Here is a 19202-nt window from a genome sequence, read left to right as displayed (position 1 = left end):
AGGACCCTCGCACGATGGTTAACTCCAGATCCGAGCCTTTCAGCTGCCACACAAACAATCACAACCCTGACCTTCTGAGGATGACTGGCTAATGCATTCTATAGACACAGCACAGCATGCATGGAGCGCTCTTCTCTTAAAGGGATCGTTCACCCAGACATGAAAAATCTGCAGTTCGTTTGTCTGAGGCTCTGGATTACAGATGATAATGTTGCAAGGGATGTTCAGTTTCTTGCACTGACCTCAATATATATCGCCAGGAGCCACAGCTTTCTGTCATTACTTATATTCTTAAGTGTTATTCATTATTTCTTCCCTAACTGCCATGTGATTGTGGAACATTTGGAGAATGAATATAGAAATGCAGTCAGAAAACGTGCTGAAATATGTGCCTTGACTTGTGATGATAATTCAAGTGCATCCACCATCAGTGGTACATCAGCTCTTATCTTCCTGTACATGACAGTTTTCATGTGTATTTTAATTAGCAGTGAAGCAAATATTCATGTTACCCACAAACTTCCACTACTCTGTTACTCAGGTCTGTTTGTGTTAGTCTGCATCAAGTCATGCATGTTAAATGTATAAAGAGTTGTAAAGGATATTGGTATTTGCAGGCTGGTATTAGTAGATATCAAATGTTGGTATTAGCAGGAGAACAAAGGGAAGGAAACGGCCCAGTCTCAGAGTGACCGAGCGGATCAGTATCTGTGCATCTCTAAACGAGTTCAGCATCAATCAGTGCGTCACCTGAGTTTTCTCCTGGACGATCACACTGGCATTCTGGGCCACAGGATAGGGCTTGAGAGGAGCTTTAGTCGTGGCCAAGATGAAGTCCGTGTGTGCTTGGATGACTTTATCCAGGTATTCCCCCGCCGGCTGACTGCTGTAATACACAGTGATCTCATCCGAAGGGACCAGATGACCCTGAGACCACATGTTTGGCACGTTAAAGACACATACGCAAGATTACAGGGAAAAAACAAAACAAATTTTTTGCTTGATCTTACTCCGTCTCTAATATTATTTTATGTGATACTATTGTTTGATTTTAAAAACATACAGTAATATTTTAGAATATCACAGGTTAAAAGAGCTGTTTTCTTTGTGAGTATCGTGTGATCACGTTACATGATCCTTCAGAAATCTTTCTAGGCAAGGCAAGGCAAAGTTTATTTATACAGCACAATTCATTCACAGTGGTAATTCAAAGTGCTTTACATATAAAAGGAAGTAAAATAATCATAAAAAATAATCAACACAAAACAAGGAATGTTAAAACTAAAAACTGATTTAAAAGTTGATTTAAAATGAATTAATGAATTAATTTTCTGGTTCTAGTCAGAATCCTGGCAGCAGTGTTCTGAATGAGCTGCAGCTGTATAATGGTCTTCTTGTGAAGGCTGGTGAGGAGACCATTACAATAGTCCACCCTGCTGGTGATAAAGGCATGAACAACTTTCTCCAAGTCTTGACTGGAAACAAAACATCTGATTCTTGCAATGTTTTTTAGATGATTGTATGCTGCTTTGACATGACTACTGAAACTAAGGTCTGTCTCCAGAATCACAACAAGATTCCTGACTTGATTTTTAGTTGTTAGACCCCTAGAGTCAAGGTATGGGTTCACCTTCAGAACTTCATCTTTGTTTCCAAATACAATGACTTCAGTTTTCTCCTTGTTTAACTGAAGAAAGTTCTGGCACATCCAACTATTAATTTCATCAATACATTGGCAGAGGGAGTCAATGGGGCTGTAGTCATTTGGAGATAAGGCTAGGTAAATCTGGGTATCATCAGCATAGCTGTGAAAGGCAGTTTGGTTCTTTCTTATTATTTGACTTAGAAGGAGCATATACAGGCTAAACAAGAGCGGTGCAAGAATTGAGCCTTGTGGGACTCCACATGTCATGGACGTCCACTTAGACTTATGCTCTCCTATACTCACATAATAACCTCTATCTTCTAAGTATGACCTGAACCAATTGAGAACCATCCCAGAAAGCCTGACACAGTTTTCCAGTCTCTCTAGTAGTATGTTATGATCGACAGTGTCAAACGCAGCACTGAGATCTAGCAATACCAGCACTGATATATTGCCAGAGTCAGAATTTAAGCGAATATAATTTATTATCTTAATGAGTGCTGTCTCTGTGCTGTGATGCAGTCGGAAACCAGATTGAAAATTGTCCAGGTATCCATTTAAGTTTAAGTAGTAAAAACTACATTTTCAATAATCTTGCCTATAAAAGGAAGATTAGATATTGGTCTATAGTTGCTCAAAAATGGTGTTATCAAGATTGCTCTTTTTCAGGAGGGGCTTAACAACTGCAGTTTTCAGGGAGTTTGGAAATGTCCCAGAAAGAAGAGAGGCATTCACCACTTCTAAGAGATCTGCTTCTAAACAGTTTAAAACACTTTTGAAAAAAGATGTCAAGATAGCAGGTTGACGATTTTAGGTGCTGTACTGTTTTTTCCAAAATTTTGCTTTCAATTGCTTCAAAAACAGACATAATACCTTTTTGAAATTGTGGTTGAATCTGTCTGACCTCTGCATTGCTTGAGGATGTGCTAATCTCTTTCCTGATATTATTGATTTTCTCAGAAAAGAAGGAAGCAAACTCACTGCATTTGCTAACTGAGAGCATTTCACTGGGAATCTGACTTGGGGGGGTTTGTCAGTCTCTCAACAGTAACAGAAAAGAGTGTGAGGGTAGTTTAAGTTACTGTTTATAAGGTTTGAGAAGAAGTTGTTGTCTAGCTGTGGCTAGTTTCACATTGAAAGCATGAAGGCTGTCATTATAGGTGTTATAGTGAATTTCAAGTTTCGTCTTCCGCCACATCCGCTCAGCTTTTCTGCATCGTCTTTTCATACTCTGTACTGCTGTTGATTTTCTCCAAGCTGATTTTTTGCTTTGATAAATATTTTTACTAAAATCTTTTGTAACATTAGAAATGTCTTTACTGTAAGATTTTATCAATTTAATGCATCCTTGGTGAATGATTTAATGTGTCTAGATAATTATGGTAACAGGGCTGCAAACTTGTATAAAAAGAAGGTGAAATATATTCTGAACAGTTGTGTTGGATGCCTGCTGATTCTCTTTGACTGATCATTTATTACACACAAGTCCTTCGGTTGTGAAGAACAGCTCATTTAATCTGCCTTCAATTTAAAGAGTAAAAAACAGATGTGTACTGGGAAAAGGCAGCAAGTGCTAATCATTTTCCCAAAGCAGACGCTATGACAAAACAAACCGGCTTGTTGTGGAAAACACAGGCTTGGGCATTCGGTACCTTTGAACAACAAGGAAAAAAAAAAACCCCACAATGGCTTGTGCTCTTCCATGAGCCTCGCTCACTCTGGCCCCTGGTCACGACCTCTCATCTCAGCAAACGCTGAAAAATTAATTCCCTCCCATGGAAAATTCCCTCTGATTTTTTCAGACTTTCAATAAGAGAGGAATTCAGGCCTGGCAGGCGTCCCGTGCCCTTCCCCCTCACATATAGAGCACAGTGGAAAAAACATTTGTTTATTAAGAAAAAAGAGGCACGAAAAAAGCGAGGGGGGCAAGGGAAGGAATTCCAAACAACTTCAAAGTGCTGCTGGTCTTTAAGTGCACTCTGGGTAATTAAGCTTTATGAAGGTGCTCGACGCATGCAGAACTCTGGGGTGGAAAGATCATCCAAATAGCATCCCTCATGAGCCTGGGAAAAACAAGCGAGCCGGACCCGAGAGAGAGCTGAGGCAAACACACATCAGAGGTGTGCGATTCACAAAACACACCGAAAAATAAGACTTCAACCTTCACCCAAATAAAAGCTTCAGGACTGAGTGAACGGCTCTCTGGAGGAAAGTGGTGAAAGGAGCGCTGATCGTTCATGAATTACACAGACGAGGAGCACAGCGCGATAAAAATAACGACAGCTGGTCTCATTGTGCCTTAGCGTGCTATCACAAACTTTATAAGTCCCACATGTGATTATGAGCTCGACAAATTCAAGTGGTCGACTTCACATTGATTTCATACGCAATTTTTAACTACCACATTCCTATTTACGATCATTCTGGTAACACTGGCACGTGAAGGTTGCTTTTTTTGATAATTATGTATTGGTATGTTTATGAAGGCGGCATCGATGAAAACAGAGATAATGGTAGCTTTATGGAAATTTGGAATTTTCAATAATGAAATTTAACCGCAGTGTCCTCAGCAGCTCAGATGGAGGGAGTCTATGGAGACTCATTTGTGCATTGGTGCATCCCAAAACACAACACTTGTAATGCCTCTTTAGCGCTGACATTGTATATCTCCAGCAGCTGAAGTTACTGCAAGAAAACAGTAAAGACCTGTGTCTACGCTAATAGAGCAGAGAGCATCACAAGTGGGCGGGACGTCTTCCCTTCAGTCATGTGTAAAGAGGGAGAAATCTGGAATCACTCGTTTGGAGAGACTGGTTATAATTTATTGGGATTATAACAAAATGAGTGGGTGGATGTTTTACCATTATAGGCTGTTGTTTTCACACACTGCGGCCGGCCACACAACTGACTTCAAACAACTTATAAAAGTGATTTTTGCATAATAGGTCCCCTTTAAAATGCAATTTATGTCTGTGATCAAAGCTGTATTTTCAGCATCATTACTCCAGTCACGTGATCTTCAGAAATCATCCTTTTCATACTTTTATTCATCGAGGCTGCATTAAATTGATTAGAAGTGACACTAATATCATTTCTAATGTTACAAAAGATTTATATTTCAAATAAATGGTACTCTTTTGAACTTTTCTATTCATCTGTGAATGCTGAAAAATAAAAAGTATGATGGTTTTCACAGAAATATTGTGCAGCACGACTGTTTTCAACATTGATAATAATCAGAAATGTTTCTTGAGCAGCAAATCATCATATCAGAATGATTTCTGAAGATCATGTGACACTGAAGACTGGAGTAATGATGCTGAAAATACAGCTGCTCATCACAGAAATAAATTATAGTTAGGGATGCAACAATACCATTTTTTCAGAACCGATCCCGAAAATTCTGAGTATCTGCCGATACCGATCCAATCCGATACCAGCACAGTTTTATTTAAATCAATGTAGAATTTTTATACTTCTCTGTGTTGACCTGATCATCACTCTTTTTGTACTATTATAAACTAGGTCAGTGGATAATTCAGCAGCAAAAGATGCTCTAGAAAAATCACGGGAGCCAATAATTTTATAAAATCTAGCGAAATATTTTTTACAAATAAAAGTCTAAAATCTGGTAAAATGTTACACATCGCTCTTTGTATTATTGGCAAATAAATTCATGAAAAACCAAGTAAATACATTTATATAGAAATATAAAAGACATTTCTTTTAAATAAATAGCACAGTAATAAAGGCAGCAACATATGATAGATAGCACAGAACAAGAAAGACTATTAATAATCTTTGATTGTGCAGAAAAGTATTATAATACTAAAGGCGCCAATACAGAGCGCTTATACGCATCCGGTGCTCAGAATGATGAGCTTGAAACAACACGGAGTCACAGTCCTCCGAGTCCACACAGAACAGTTAGTACAACACAAGCTGCTCTGCTCCAGTTCATCTTCAGTTCTCTCTTCACACTTCAGTCCGTGTACTGTTTCAGTAGATTAATTACTCCGGGATAGTGGTTTATTTAGACTCAGAGGGAGTGTCAGCCACATTAAAACAGTCAATAACTTAAGTAATTTGTGGATTAATGCTTACTGGAGACACAACAGTTTCAAACGCTTCAGTCTGATTTGGTGAACTGGTTCAACTGGTTCACTAAGAAGAAGTTAAAACGAACGATTCGTTCACGAACCGGACAGCACTAGTACAAAGGGAAGAGATACTGATACGTAGTGTATTAAATCTGTGTGTTAGTTTACTGAGCCTTTTCTTTGAACAGTTTCAAACCTCAGTTATGTGCGCTCCTGAGGAGAGTTTGATGGTTCTGACTGTAGTAACCGAACGAGACACGCAGTTGATTTCTGAATGGAGGATGACAGACAGCCGCAGCGGAGAGAAGAGTTTATGTGAACTGAATTTAATGACTTCAGTATTCATCTGTACCTCACACTGAACTATGGAACAGCTTCAGAACACTTGACATATGTGCACGAAAACTTTCTGGTGCTTTATCATGTTTTTGTGCCTTTCGTGGTTTCCAACAACAACACAGAACAGTACACGCACAATATCGGATTTGGATCGGTCTCGTCTGGCTGAAACCCGATCCGGCAGAAAATGCCAGTATCGGATCGATGCATCCCTAATTATAGTTTAACAGATATTCACAGAGAAAACAGCTATTTTAAGTTCTAATTATACTTCACAATTTTTTTACTGTATTTTTGATCATATAAATCCAGCCTTGGTTAGCTGAAGAGATGGTATGAAATCATCTCAGTGACTGTTGAGCGGTGTTGTCCTCCGTGTTTCTCACCTTCTTGCGCAGCTTCTGGATGCGGTTGATGACCTCGCGGGCCACACCTTCATCCTGCATGGACTGATCGGGGGTGACGTCCAGAAGAACCAGCACCTGTAAGAACACAGGGGTCTGTTCAGATCGGCGGACTGCAGGAGCGTGGGTTCAGACGCAGTGAGAGCAGAAAGAGCACCTGAGCGTCTGAATGCGCCTCATACTGGGACGCTGTTCCTGAGGTCTGGTCGAAGCTGTACATCAGACGCAGATCGTCCTCGTGCAGCTCGTGGCCGTCCACCACGATGGACCCTGCAGAGGAGAAGCAGACATGAGAGCTGCTCGCAGACGACACCGGACAGCGCCGCGAGTAGTTTTGGCAAAATCATGTTTATGTAACTTCAGTGCTGTATATCAGAGCGCTGCCTTTGTACTTTTGACTGAATTGATTTGCAACTTTTATTATGGCTTTTTTATGGTATTTTGCTCAATCTGCACCGGTTTGTGTAAAAGCAGAGTAAGGGCTTCTTCGTCTCTGGATATCAGACGCTCTCCAGGATCTCCAGATTCACATCTCATCTCTTACAGCACAGCTTCCCCGTCTTATCCAGCGTTCTGCTCATCACAGCATCAGCGTTACGAATAAGAGGCATGAAAATGCTTTAGAAAGGGGAGCGATGCTATCAGATCACGGCTGCCTGAGCTCTTCTCTCCCCTCCAGACAGGTGACGGCTCTGAGAAACACCGGCTGCTGAAGATGAGCTCCTCACAGCTGCTTCACACCATCTCCTCTGCTCGCGCTCACACTGTGTATGCACCGCCACGCGCATGACTTCTGCAATGCACTGAGAACGCTTTAATTTTCCCTAAATTCCCAAGATTTTTCTGTTTAATTATTTTTTTTTTTTTCTGGGTTCCTTTATGGTTAAATTAAATTTCAGTAATCAAAAACATTCATTCAAATCATTTTTTCAATTTAGCAACAATGTAAACAAAAATGACCTTTTACGGCCCTATGAAATCCAGTGGTTAAATTAAATGTTAATAATCAAAAATAATAAAAAAAATTAAAAATCAACAATACATTGCATTATTTTTTTTAATAGTAAAAGTAACTAATTCTTTTTTTTTTTTTTTTAATAAACAATTATGTTCTGTCTTTTCTGTTTTAATTTTTCTAGATTTAAACACTGGAAATTAAATGAATGCATAAAAACATCAATTATATTAATTAATATTTTAATATTTAATCAAACAAAAACATAATTATTTTATTTTTTTGACAAACAAAATGCTGCAGAATCAAGGTTTGCTGTTAAAAATAAAACATGGAAGAAAGACAGTGATAACCCTTAAAAATATTCTGTCTAAATATTCTGTTCAGTGTTTGACGTTCGGGCTTGTCTGTAATTCTCATTATTTTCTATGATGATTCTCATTACTCTAAATCCTCACTAGACACCAAACACTTTCTGTGGCATGTTTACATGCTGCACATTGAGGAAAACCTTGACAAGCCGAAGTATGATTTGAGACTGAAGTTTTTTTAATTGTGTTTTTTTGGCCTTTTTGTACATCGACGGGCCCAGTCCTCATTTGCCTTCATCACGGTTTCCAATAATCCTCCTTGTGTGTTTGGCAGAAGAATGAATTGAGCGGCACGAGGGGAGTAAACGATGATTTTGTGTGATTGATGTGTGTATGCGGTACATGCCTGTCCTCTGGAAGATCTCCAGCTCTTCACTCTTCAGCTCTTTGATGGCTGCAGTAACAGATTTAAATGCCCCTTTCAGCCGCTTGCCCAGCACCATGTGATCAGGCTCAGCTCGCAGATGAATGCCATATTTGTCCTTGTCGGTGGACAGAGTGAGCTGGCGGACATTCAGCTCCTGATGGGGAAAAAAAAAAACATATGACTCTATGAATGACAAACAAAAACATATAAATCAGTTTAGTGTTAGAAAAATGACATTGCATCACTGAATCAGTGCATGAACTGTATGTGACTGTAACAGTGTCTCAGTCTGTTCTGTTTCTTCATGTCACTCCTGGATGATGATCAGATCACATCTCTGTGTGGAGCACACAAATCTCACTGCATCTTTACAATTAATGGCCAAATGAATGTTTGCAAAACTGATATTTCCTACTGACACACTACAGCAAAATACAGAACTATCAGACTTAAAACCAGTTTTATCTGGTGAGAACACTAGTGCTCTAATCATTTTGGCCTCCATCGTTTATGCTGATGTACAACAGTAAACCGTCTCAGCTTCTGATGGATATGAATGCATTCAAATATCTGCAACTGCAAGAGCGTCCCATTTCATCATCCGCACTGAGCGATTCTCTCATGAATATATTTGTGAGTGGAGCGGCTCTGATCAATGGCAGGCGTGTGCCGCCCAGTGCTTTCTCTACGGGGGTGTTTAACATTCGAGCGCCGCACACACGGAGACAGAGTGGCTAATTTTAGCTTGGAGGCCCAGCCCACCCATAAATCATTGCGGCAGGGGCTGGAGATGAAGGACAGTGTTTGCTCTCACACACACACACACACACACACACACACACACGCAGTGATGTAAATGTTTCTGCTCTGTGCTTAGATCTGCTCCAGGCCAGCAGGGGGAGCTGCGGAGCTGCACAAACACCGCTAGACTTCCTGTTTTAATAACACTTTGACACATGATTCGTCTGCAGCTGCTGTGTTTGATATAATAGCACCTGTGATGCTCAGTCTGCACTGGAAGACAACAGCAGATCCCCTCCATCATGATCCAGGGCAAGTGTGCAGCATTTCTACACTTCAGTCTAGTTTTGCTGCATGGCGTCACACACGCTTCCAGTGTAGAGATATGCCAGATATAATTCGCACATTTCACATTTCCAAATAACAGCCATTTGTGGGGTGGTTGGGTATTTCCATGATAGTTTTTCATTCTGAATATTTTATTTTTAAGCAAATGCATTCAGTAAAGTGTCTGAATGGCACATTTAGTGCAGATCTATGGGTGCTGAGTGACTGTGAGCTGCACACTCAGTGCCAGGAGAAACTACAGCCCAAACTCAGCATGTGTGCGGGAAATGAAGGAGTGAAGATAAAGAAACCGTCCGGGAGGAACTGCACTGGAGACTGCATTGAAAGCAGACAACGCTGGCGTTTTGAAATCACGCGCCACGCTCTCCTGCCTGCCTTTTCAGAAAAGCCTAGATAAATATGCATGAGGTGACATTAGCATAATGAGCTGCCTCTGAATAAAGAGCTCTCCAGCACCGCTGACTAGTGAGAATAACCACTGCACGTCTCTTTAATTACATTTCTACTGGTAAAAAAACTGATCTGATGACATCTGCAATGCTGAAAACATCACTCTATATCTATAAATAATTATTAGATTATTAAATTGATAAACAGGTGTGACGTGCATTCTTTTCGGCTCATTATTATTATTATTATTTTTTATGTAGGCTGATACCATATGCATATAGGCAGTTGCATTTAATTGCAGAATGAACCACTTTTAATGATCGTGAAAGTCCTGAAATCTTCAGTCCTCGTTCACTGCGAGCGAGCAGGAAGCGTGTGCACATGTGAACTCTTACCTCCAGGATGTACTTCTGCAGGGACTGGATATCTCTGAGCGCCTCTGGGTCCTGATGGATCACCACCACCTCCTTCAGCGGATACTGAAACAGATCGCAGCACACTCAGGCTCAGCAGCCCAGCACACCCACCGAAGCTTTACGACGCTAGCTCACCTTGACGGGCAGCGTCTTCCGGTCCCGGATCACACGGCCCAGCTCGATGACCGACTGCATCTGAGATACAGCGCTCTCGATGCGCTTGTCAATCAGAGACTCCCTGACACACACACACACACAACCACAGCTTCACACTTGACCCTAAATTCAGCTCGAGACGTCAAACAATCTTTAATAGAATAAATGGTTTGTTGAGTTAGAGGCCACACAGTGGATGTTCTGTGAGAGTGTGTGTCACTGGTTGTTGTGTTCACTGATCTCACACTGAACACACAGTCATCTCTCTTCAGTTTAGCGTTTGATTGACGGTCCTCTCACTCTATTTTTGGGCTGGACCCACTCACGGACCCAGTTACATAAACACAGTCAAATTAAACCATATGCTTTCTTTATTTTACATGCATGCATTTATTTTTGTTTTTTTAATTTGATGATTATTTGTGCTTATTCTTATTTAGTTTTAGTGTAGTGTATTTTAGCTGCAGTGAAAACTCGTTGGACAAACTCATCCATAGTTAAAGATGTTCTGCTTTCTCAGTTTTGGTTTGACTTTTCTGACTCCTTTTTAAAAGCACCATAAACTACACTTATTTACACACATTCAGTGCTGGGTAATAACTGATATGTAATCTGAATTACAAACAGATTCCAAAAATATAATTCTTGACACTGTTTTAAAATGCTTATAATCAGATTACAGCTACTATTACACTGATTTCATGATTTCATTTTGTTGAGTAAACTGTTCATAATTCCTTGATTTTCCCCAATTAACCCTTTCTATCCTCTAAATTTGTCATTTTTAGAAATCCTGCGACTTTCATTTGTTCGGAAAGTTTTATGTTTTTATGATTTAATTAATTATGAGCTTACAAACCCCCTGCAGTTCCTTCACAAACCCATTTGGGAAGCACTGATGTAATGTCATCTTTAATGTACGTCAAGTTGTTAATAAATATTTATATTTTTATTTTTATATCAATACGGTAAAATATTACCCCTATTCAAATCAATGTGATTTGAAGGTTGAAAGAAATATAAAAGAAACCAAAAAAGTAATCAGATTATAAAACGTGAATATGAATTCAGTAAGGCCTTACAGTTTGTAATCTAATCACTGTATACCGATTATATATATATATATATACAGTACAGACCAAAAGTTTGGAAACATTACTATTTTTAATGTTTTTGAAAGAAGTCTCTTCTGCTCATCAAGACTGCATTTATTTGATCAAAAATACAGAAAAAAAAACAGTAATATTGTGAAATGTTATTACAATTTAAAATAATAGTTTTCTATTTTAATATACTTTAAAAAAATTATTTATTCCTGTGATCAAAGCTGAATTTTCAGCATCATTACTCCAGCCTTCAGTGTCACATGTAACATCCAGTCTATCACATGATCATTTAGAAATCATTCTAATATTCTGATTTATTATGAGTGTTGGAAACAGTTCTGCTGTCTAATATATTTGATGAATAAAAGGTTAAAAAGAACTGCATTTATTCAAAATAAAAACAAATTCTAATAATATATATTCTAATAATATATTTTCTTTACTATCACTTTTTATCAATTTAACACATCCTTGCTGAATAAAAGTATTGATTTTATTTTAAAAAAAGAAAGAAAAAATTGCTGACCCCAAATTACTGACCAGTAGTGTATATTGTTATTACAAAATATTTATATTTTAAAAACATAGCTGCTTTTTTTTTTTTTTTTTTTTTTTATTCATCAAAGTATCCTAAAAAAGTATCACATGTTCTGAAAAAATATTAAGCATCAGAACTGTTTCCAACTTTGATAATGAATCATCATATTAGAATGATTTCTAAAGGATCATGTGATAATGATCCTAAAAAATTCAGCTTTGCATCACAGAAATAAATGATAATTTAAAGTATAATAAATTTAAAAACAATTATTTTAAATTGTAATAATATATCACAATATTACATTTTTTTCTGTATTTTTGATCAAATAAATGCAGCTTGATGAGCAGAAGAAACTTCTTTCAAAAACATTAAAAATAGTAATGTTTCCAAACTTTTGGTCTGTACTGTATATATATATATATATCTGAGGTGGAGCTTTCCATCTTGTTGACTAAAACCTCCGTCTGTGGACTGTTTCTCGGTCTTCAGTGAAATATTATGAAGAAGGAGCAGGAAGATGTTCAATCAGTGACAGCAGGTCACCTCTGAGAGAACAGTAACACAGAACACTATGTGAACGTATAAAAGCAGCAGAGACGGACTGAAGGACGTTTTACTGCTCAAACAGAGTCCAGCTCGTCGGAGGTACTCTGGGAAATGTGTTTACAGCCGGACGGCAGTAAAGGACACACTAAATCATGTCGGCAGCACACAAGGACACACAAGGACCGTCCTGATTCACTCTCCACATCTGACCGGACACAATAAAACCACAAACACTCCTCTTTACGAGGCGCAGGACACCCGTTTGAGACGGAGTTCATGGAATAAGGCGAAACACAATTTTCTTCCGTCGAACAGTCTCTGAAAGCATCAGGGTTGTGTGGAAGCACACTGAGCTTCACATCTGACGGAGTTTAATCTGCATCATCAGTCGTCAGATGGAGAGTTTCTCCAGCATATCAGTCTGTTTCCTTCCATCCGACTGCTGACGGAAACATTCTGCTCTCAGAGAAACTCCAGCAGCCATCCTCCCTTCAATATCAGCTCGTTTCATCATCGCACTTCATTTAACTCTCAAATTCTGCTGTTTATTATATACACACACACACACACACACAACCGGTCAAAAGTTTGGGATCGGTAAGACTTTTGTTTTTTAAAGAAGTCTCTTCTGCTCATCAAGGCTGCATTTATTTGATCAAAAATACGGAAAAATACAGTAATCTTGCAAAATGTTATTACAATATAAAATAATGGTTTCTGTTTTAATATCCTTGAAAATATAATTTATTTCTGTGATCAAAGCTGAATTTCCATCAGCATCATTACTCCAGTATAAAGTGTCACATGATCCTTCAGAAATCATTCTGATATACTGATTTATTATTAGAATTATCAATGTTGGCAACAGTTGTGCTGTTAAATATTTTTTTGGAAACGGCTATACTTCTTTCAGGATTCTTTGATGAATAAAATGTTAAAAAGAACAGCATTTATTCAAAATATAAATCTTTTCTTACAATATAAATCTTTATCATGACTTATCAATTTAACACATGCTTGTTGAATAAAAGTTTTAATTTCTTAAAAAAAAAAATAAAAAAAAATAAGAAAGAATAAAATTCACTAACCCCAAACTTTTGAACTGTAGTGTATATTGTTAGAAAATATATGTATTTTAAATAAATGCTCTACTTTTTATCTTTTGATTCATCAAAGAATCCTGAAAAAAGGTATCACAGGTTCCAAATAAATATTAAGCAGCACAACAGTTTCCAGCACTGATAATAAATCATCATATTAGAATGATTTCTGAAGATCATGTGACACTGAAGACTGGAGTAATGATGCTGAAAATACAGCTGTGCATCACAGAAATAAATTACAGTTTAATGTAAAATAAAATAGAAAACTCTGCAGCCCTGATGAGCAGAAGAGACTTCTTTTGAACACTCTTACTGATGCCACACTTCTGAATGGCAGTGCGAAGGCTAGGACCAGAAAGAGCGATGACGAGTCTGTATGAGATGTGCAGACGCTGAGCAGTGGCAGTAATGCTGTGTACCTGACATGCGGCAGCATCAGGTAGTGAATGCTTCCCGTGTCCTTCTCCTCCAGTGACGCCGGGTCGATCAGATGACGCAGGTTCTGGTACATCAGCTCCGTTATGTACGGCGTGAAGGGAGCCTGAGACCAATAAACACGCCATTAGTGAAGGAACACAGCAGTGAAAGCTCTCTATTCATGTAGCCACCCTGACACAAAGCCAAGGTTAATAACAGACATCATACTCAGAACAACCAGGACTTTCTTTGGTTTTCTTCCCTCTTAAACCTTTCACTCTTGAACATCTGCCATCACCTGCTTAAGCAATAACTGAACAATGAGGATTTATGGAGATTAATTTAAACACTAAAGACGCAGAATCACTGAAGAGGAAAATGGGCCATTGACTGTCTCACACCCTGCTTATCTCTCAAATGATTTTGCCAATTACCTATTGGGTCAGTAATTAATTACCACAGTAAATGAGCTCTACTGACGCCCGGCCTTCATAGTTATGAAAGGACGATCAGCTCTACAACTATTACACAGCAAAATCAGCTTCTTAATCCGGCTTTTTATCTTGTTTTCCAAAAATAGATAGATAAATAAATAAACATCCTTAAAACAAGACACATTTACCAAGTATAATTACACGAACTATTAAGGGAATGATTAATTAAAAGGTTACAATAACGAGTTTTGCATTTTAAGCTAAGGACTGTTTCTATTATTACTGATAATATAATTTAAGTATTTTTTTCCACTATACAAACCAGTGGTTTTAGTGATTTTAATTGTAGCACTGCATCATAATTCTTCCAGCAGCATTGCTACACTTCTAACATTTCATCACACTCCAGTGAGAATGACCACATTCCTTCTCATCTCTTCTCTTCATCTGAAGCATGCAGGAGCTGCGAGCACTGGCGTGACTCACCATCAGTCTGCACATGGAGAAGAGCACGCTGAAGAGGGTCTCCAGGGCTCGCATGCAGTCTTCAGTACCACTCTCACCCTGAACACACACACACACACAGAGAGAGAGAGAGAAAGAGGCTAACAGCTGCAAGCACATAACACGCAACACACTGCCTCTACAGCGCACTGTCACAACACCGCATCATGTGTGAGCCTGCAGGTCCGGCTCTGTGTTCACACTCGTGTTAACAGCAGAATGTAGAGACGCTCTATGCACAGACTGAGCAAGATAAACTGAAAAGCCCAAAATAAAGCCCAGATTTAATGTTGATCCAGATTTAATGTAAAGAGTTCATCAGGGAGTAGCAGTTTTCTCAATATTAGAGAACGCAAACGGGCTTAAGACAAATACCTGGGGCACACCTAACTTTTTTTAAATAACATTTCATGTCAGAACAATTGAGCGAGCCAAACTGATGAGAAACGATGAGATATAACAAAATGAGTACAAATTATCAAATTTGTAGTACTGGAGCATTTGATAAAACCTCACTAAACGTGTCAAATTTTCATTTGTGAAAATATTATTTATTTATACAATTTTTTTTGCATTAATGTTTAGTCAATTTGCAATCAGCTTTACCTTTGCATTAATAAATCCTTCTATTATGGTTTATGTCTAAGTTTATATAAAATGTACATAAAATTTGAATGTCTTTAATTTTGATTAAAATGTTTTACCTTCTCTAATATTCCCCTCATAGTTCCTCACATATTCCATTTATCTTTTCTCCAAACCGCTCGTCCTAATGCAGAGTTGCAGACCTCACACATATTACTCTCTATAATAGTGAACAATGGAGCTAAAGAGGGTCCATGGGACATCATCTTCATCCAAAATACCACAAAAACACTACAGCACTTTCTGCAGTACTGCATAAAACTGTTTTGCATAACTGTGGAAGAATGGATTTGTTGTGGCGTATGTGCAGAATGGGTCCATCTAAACTGCAGTGACAATAAAGGTGATTAACGTTTGTTAAATACACCAAAACTGCAGTTGTAAGATTGCACAGTTGCACCATTCATCAACAAAGCAGAATAATACAGAAGTTGTTATAAAGGCCATGATCTTATGAATGTGTAAGTGGCAAAATGAAGCAGGAAAAAGCTGGCCAAGCCGGTAAACTTCTTCTTTCTATCATAATACAAAATCAGACCAGATAAAAACTCACATGCATTTCTTATCCATTGCACCCTAATAAGAAAGTATGCATTGATAATGGTTTTCTTTCATTCTGTCTGTTTCTGTCTTTTGTTTGTAAATGGACCAAACATAAATTTAATAGAAATTTCGAAGTGCATTTCGCACAATATGGATGAAAGACATTCAGGGATGAGATATCTTTCTAAAATAACAGATCTGTTTATTACGGCCTTTATAATGGTTTTCGGTGCGGCTCACTTTTAATGCAAAGATCTCAAGCAAAGCGGTTTCCGTAGAAAAACTAGAGGCTCAAACTAATATATTCTTCTTTCTTTCTTTTGATTGATAGAGAAATCTGAAACTTGACCGGGATATGTCTGACAGGTTTTGTGAGATTGGCCTGATGTTCTTGACAGTGTATGACTCGTATCTTGCCCACCTTCAGCCGTCTGCGGTTCGTCCGCACATACCAGTTGGTGAGCATATCCACGAACTTGACAAGTTTGGGAACCACCGTATAGAGTCTGTAGGCTGGAAACACAAGCACACAAAAACAGATCTATTTCAGACTGTCCTTATTGTCAATCCACTTCAAGTTTAGGAGTCAACCATTAACTGGTGTGAGAGTATGGTGTGTTGGCTCACATCTCATCTCTTATGTGATGAATGAGTGACTGAGTGAAGGACTGGATCCATTTATCCATGATGTTGTCGCTCACGCTGACCGTGCTCTCATTGTACAGGAACTTGACGGCCTCTTCCTAATGACAGCAGAGAAGAGACAGACGTGAATGAGTGAGCGAGCTCACACCGAAGCCCATGTCAAGCACTGAGCGGATCTAGACACATCTACTCTACTGAAGTCTGGAAGAAGGAAAATGATCATGGCCAGTTTAAAATAATGACCCGGTAAAGTCCTTATTCACTAAAGATCTTCTTGCGTTTGATATAAAAATTTAACGAGTCAAATGCACTGCAGCATGTCTGACCTTGATAATGACAAATTTCATGGTAATGTTTAGGAAAGTAGCACTCAAGTCATTCTTTCTAAACATCCACTTTCATCTTACACACAGGAAAGTAAGTCAGAGCTGCTGTCAGTGTGTAGTATGTCACTAAAACTACATCAAGTGTCCAAAACCTGCAAAGTAATGCTTTTACTTTGAGTGTATTACTCTGATATGTTAGGCAATGGTAAAATGTTGAAAGGTCTTAAAATATGCATGCTACCCAGGTTGAGTCTATTTGATTAACTTAAAATAACTTTTCTCTTTTAATACATTTTAAAATGTGACAAATCATTCTAATATGCTGATTTCCTGCTCAAGAAACATTTCTAATTATTATCAATGTTGAAAATAGTTAATATTTGTGTGGAAGCAGTGGTGCATTTTATGTTTCAGGATTTGATGATGAACATAAGAACAGCATTCATTTGTAACATTATAAATATCTTTAAAAAAAAAAAAAAAAAAAAAGGACCTGCATAAGGATGTGGTTTTAATTTGTGAAAGTCAGATTTCAAGAGGTTTGCTGCTGAGGCCACAAAAACTGAACTAAACTAAAAGTTCTGTGCTGACTGAGCAAAGTCTTGTAGTTGCATGGCTTCAGTGGATCAAAGAGGCTCTGGGGCGCTTCAGGAGATCCGGTCAGATCGTACCTTCTGCAGTCTCTGCACGTTCTGCACCAGGAAGCGGTAGGCGTTGTACCAGGGCAGGAAGACGTCTTTGAGCACGTCTCGAACCCCCTCTTCTTTGAAGCGCAGGTTCTCAGCACGGACCACGGGGGAGTTGATCAGATACAGTCTGGAGGGACAGAAACAATGAAATCAGAGCTGAAAGAGCAGGGATGTAGCGATGCCCTGCGAGCCGGCTGAAAATCAATGCAAATATGTGACGATTTAAATCGGTGAATCGGGAACGGTCTTCAAAAACGTTTAGATTTTCTTTTCATTTTGCCTCTGTATAATGTATTTGTAGTGTTCATAAGGCGGGGCTGCTTTGTTTACAGTGAAAAGCAGTGAAATACTGCATTACTGCTGTCCCGTAAGCGCCACCTGCTGGCACCGAGTGAAGCTGCACCTCATTTAGCCCGTCTACTGTTAATGTTTCATGTTTCATGTTGTATAGTTACTGTTGCTCCCTCGGACAAACAACAGACAAGAGACGAAATAAGTTAAATTTACCCTTATCTTTAAATTCAAAAAGTTTTTATTTCAAAATAATATCATATACATTGCAAGTATTCAACATATCACCAATCCCTAACACACAATAAACAAAACCCAAACTAAAGGGGTGTAAAAGTCACGGTCATGTCATATATGTGAGAGCATTTAGTGTGCACAGCCCCATATGGACGGACATTAATATCTTATTATTACCCATATGCCCATATCACAACTGTGCTTGAGAGGGATTTCAAATGGCTCACAGATTAATATTCGTAGATAGTGTGCAGAAGGAGCATGTTTTGTGTGTGTGTGTGGTTTGCTCACCGGAGCGCGTCGGCGCCGTAGTTCTGCACAATCAGGCCGGGGTCGGGGTAATTCTTCTTACGCTTGCTCATTTTCTGTCCGTCGCTGCACACACAACACACATGCACACACACATTGGCAGTGATTCCAGGTCAGAGAGCGGTACAGAGTCAGTGCAGGCCGAAGTGTGTGCGTTACCTTGCCAGAACCAGCCCGTTGACAATCACGTTCTTGAACGGCGGTTTCCCAAACAGAGCGGTCGAGAGCACCAGCAGCGTGTAAAACCTAGAGCAGAGCGACACATGACACACATGCTGCATGTCCTGCACAAACACTGCAGGTACACTGACTGTGGAGATGAACGAGACAATCGACTGCACGCAGAGTTAGATCCTCGAACACACCACACAACAGTATAAAATAACCCCGGTTCATACTGTTAATGCAATGCTGCATCAGATCAATCTTAAACTGTGACACTGTCAATCAGACACATTTGGCTTTCTGTGTGTGTGTGTGTGTGTGTGTGTGAGAGACTGATGTACAGTGACTGTGTTTCCTGTGCAAACACATTTATTCTCTTTGAATACCGTGCTCAGGATGTAAAATGTTTTTTTTTTTTTTAAACCCAGAAGTTATAGCATAAGTCTGTTATGCATGCTTTTTCAATAAA

General features: G+C 38.8%; 1 protein-coding gene across 1 annotated transcript in view; it reads right to left on the bottom strand.

The window, feature by feature from the left end:
• iars1 (isoleucyl-tRNA synthetase 1) overlaps positions 1 to 19202 on the bottom strand; it is a 54486-nt gene that overhangs the window by 5500 nt on the left and 29784 nt on the right. The window contains exons 17-30 of the mRNA XM_042733522.1: positions 18728 to 18814; positions 18551 to 18634; positions 17714 to 17858; positions 16697 to 16814; positions 16493 to 16587; positions 14866 to 14943; positions 13948 to 14069; positions 10212 to 10314; positions 10056 to 10139; positions 8161 to 8335; positions 6646 to 6758; positions 6471 to 6566; positions 751 to 927; positions 1 to 43 (exon numbers count right to left, since the gene is read on the bottom strand). The exon at positions 1 to 43 is cut by the window's left edge and continues 78 nt beyond it. Of these exons, the coding sequence (XP_042589456.1) occupies positions 1 to 43; positions 751 to 927; positions 6471 to 6566; positions 6646 to 6758; positions 8161 to 8335; positions 10056 to 10139; positions 10212 to 10314; positions 13948 to 14069; positions 14866 to 14943; positions 16493 to 16587; positions 16697 to 16814; positions 17714 to 17858; positions 18551 to 18634; positions 18728 to 18814 (1520 nt within the window). The remainder of the gene's footprint in view (positions 44 to 750; positions 928 to 6470; positions 6567 to 6645; positions 6759 to 8160; positions 8336 to 10055; positions 10140 to 10211; positions 10315 to 13947; positions 14070 to 14865; positions 14944 to 16492; positions 16588 to 16696; positions 16815 to 17713; positions 17859 to 18550; positions 18635 to 18727; positions 18815 to 19202) is intronic.

This window comes from Cyprinus carpio, chromosome B11 (assembly GCF_018340385.1).
Source record: "Cyprinus carpio isolate SPL01 chromosome B11, ASM1834038v1, whole genome shotgun sequence".
NCBI lineage: Eukaryota > Metazoa > Chordata > Actinopteri > Cypriniformes > Cyprinidae > Cyprinus > Cyprinus carpio.
Note: the sequence above shows the minus strand (reverse complement) of the source record. Positions and strands in the feature narration are given on the sequence as shown.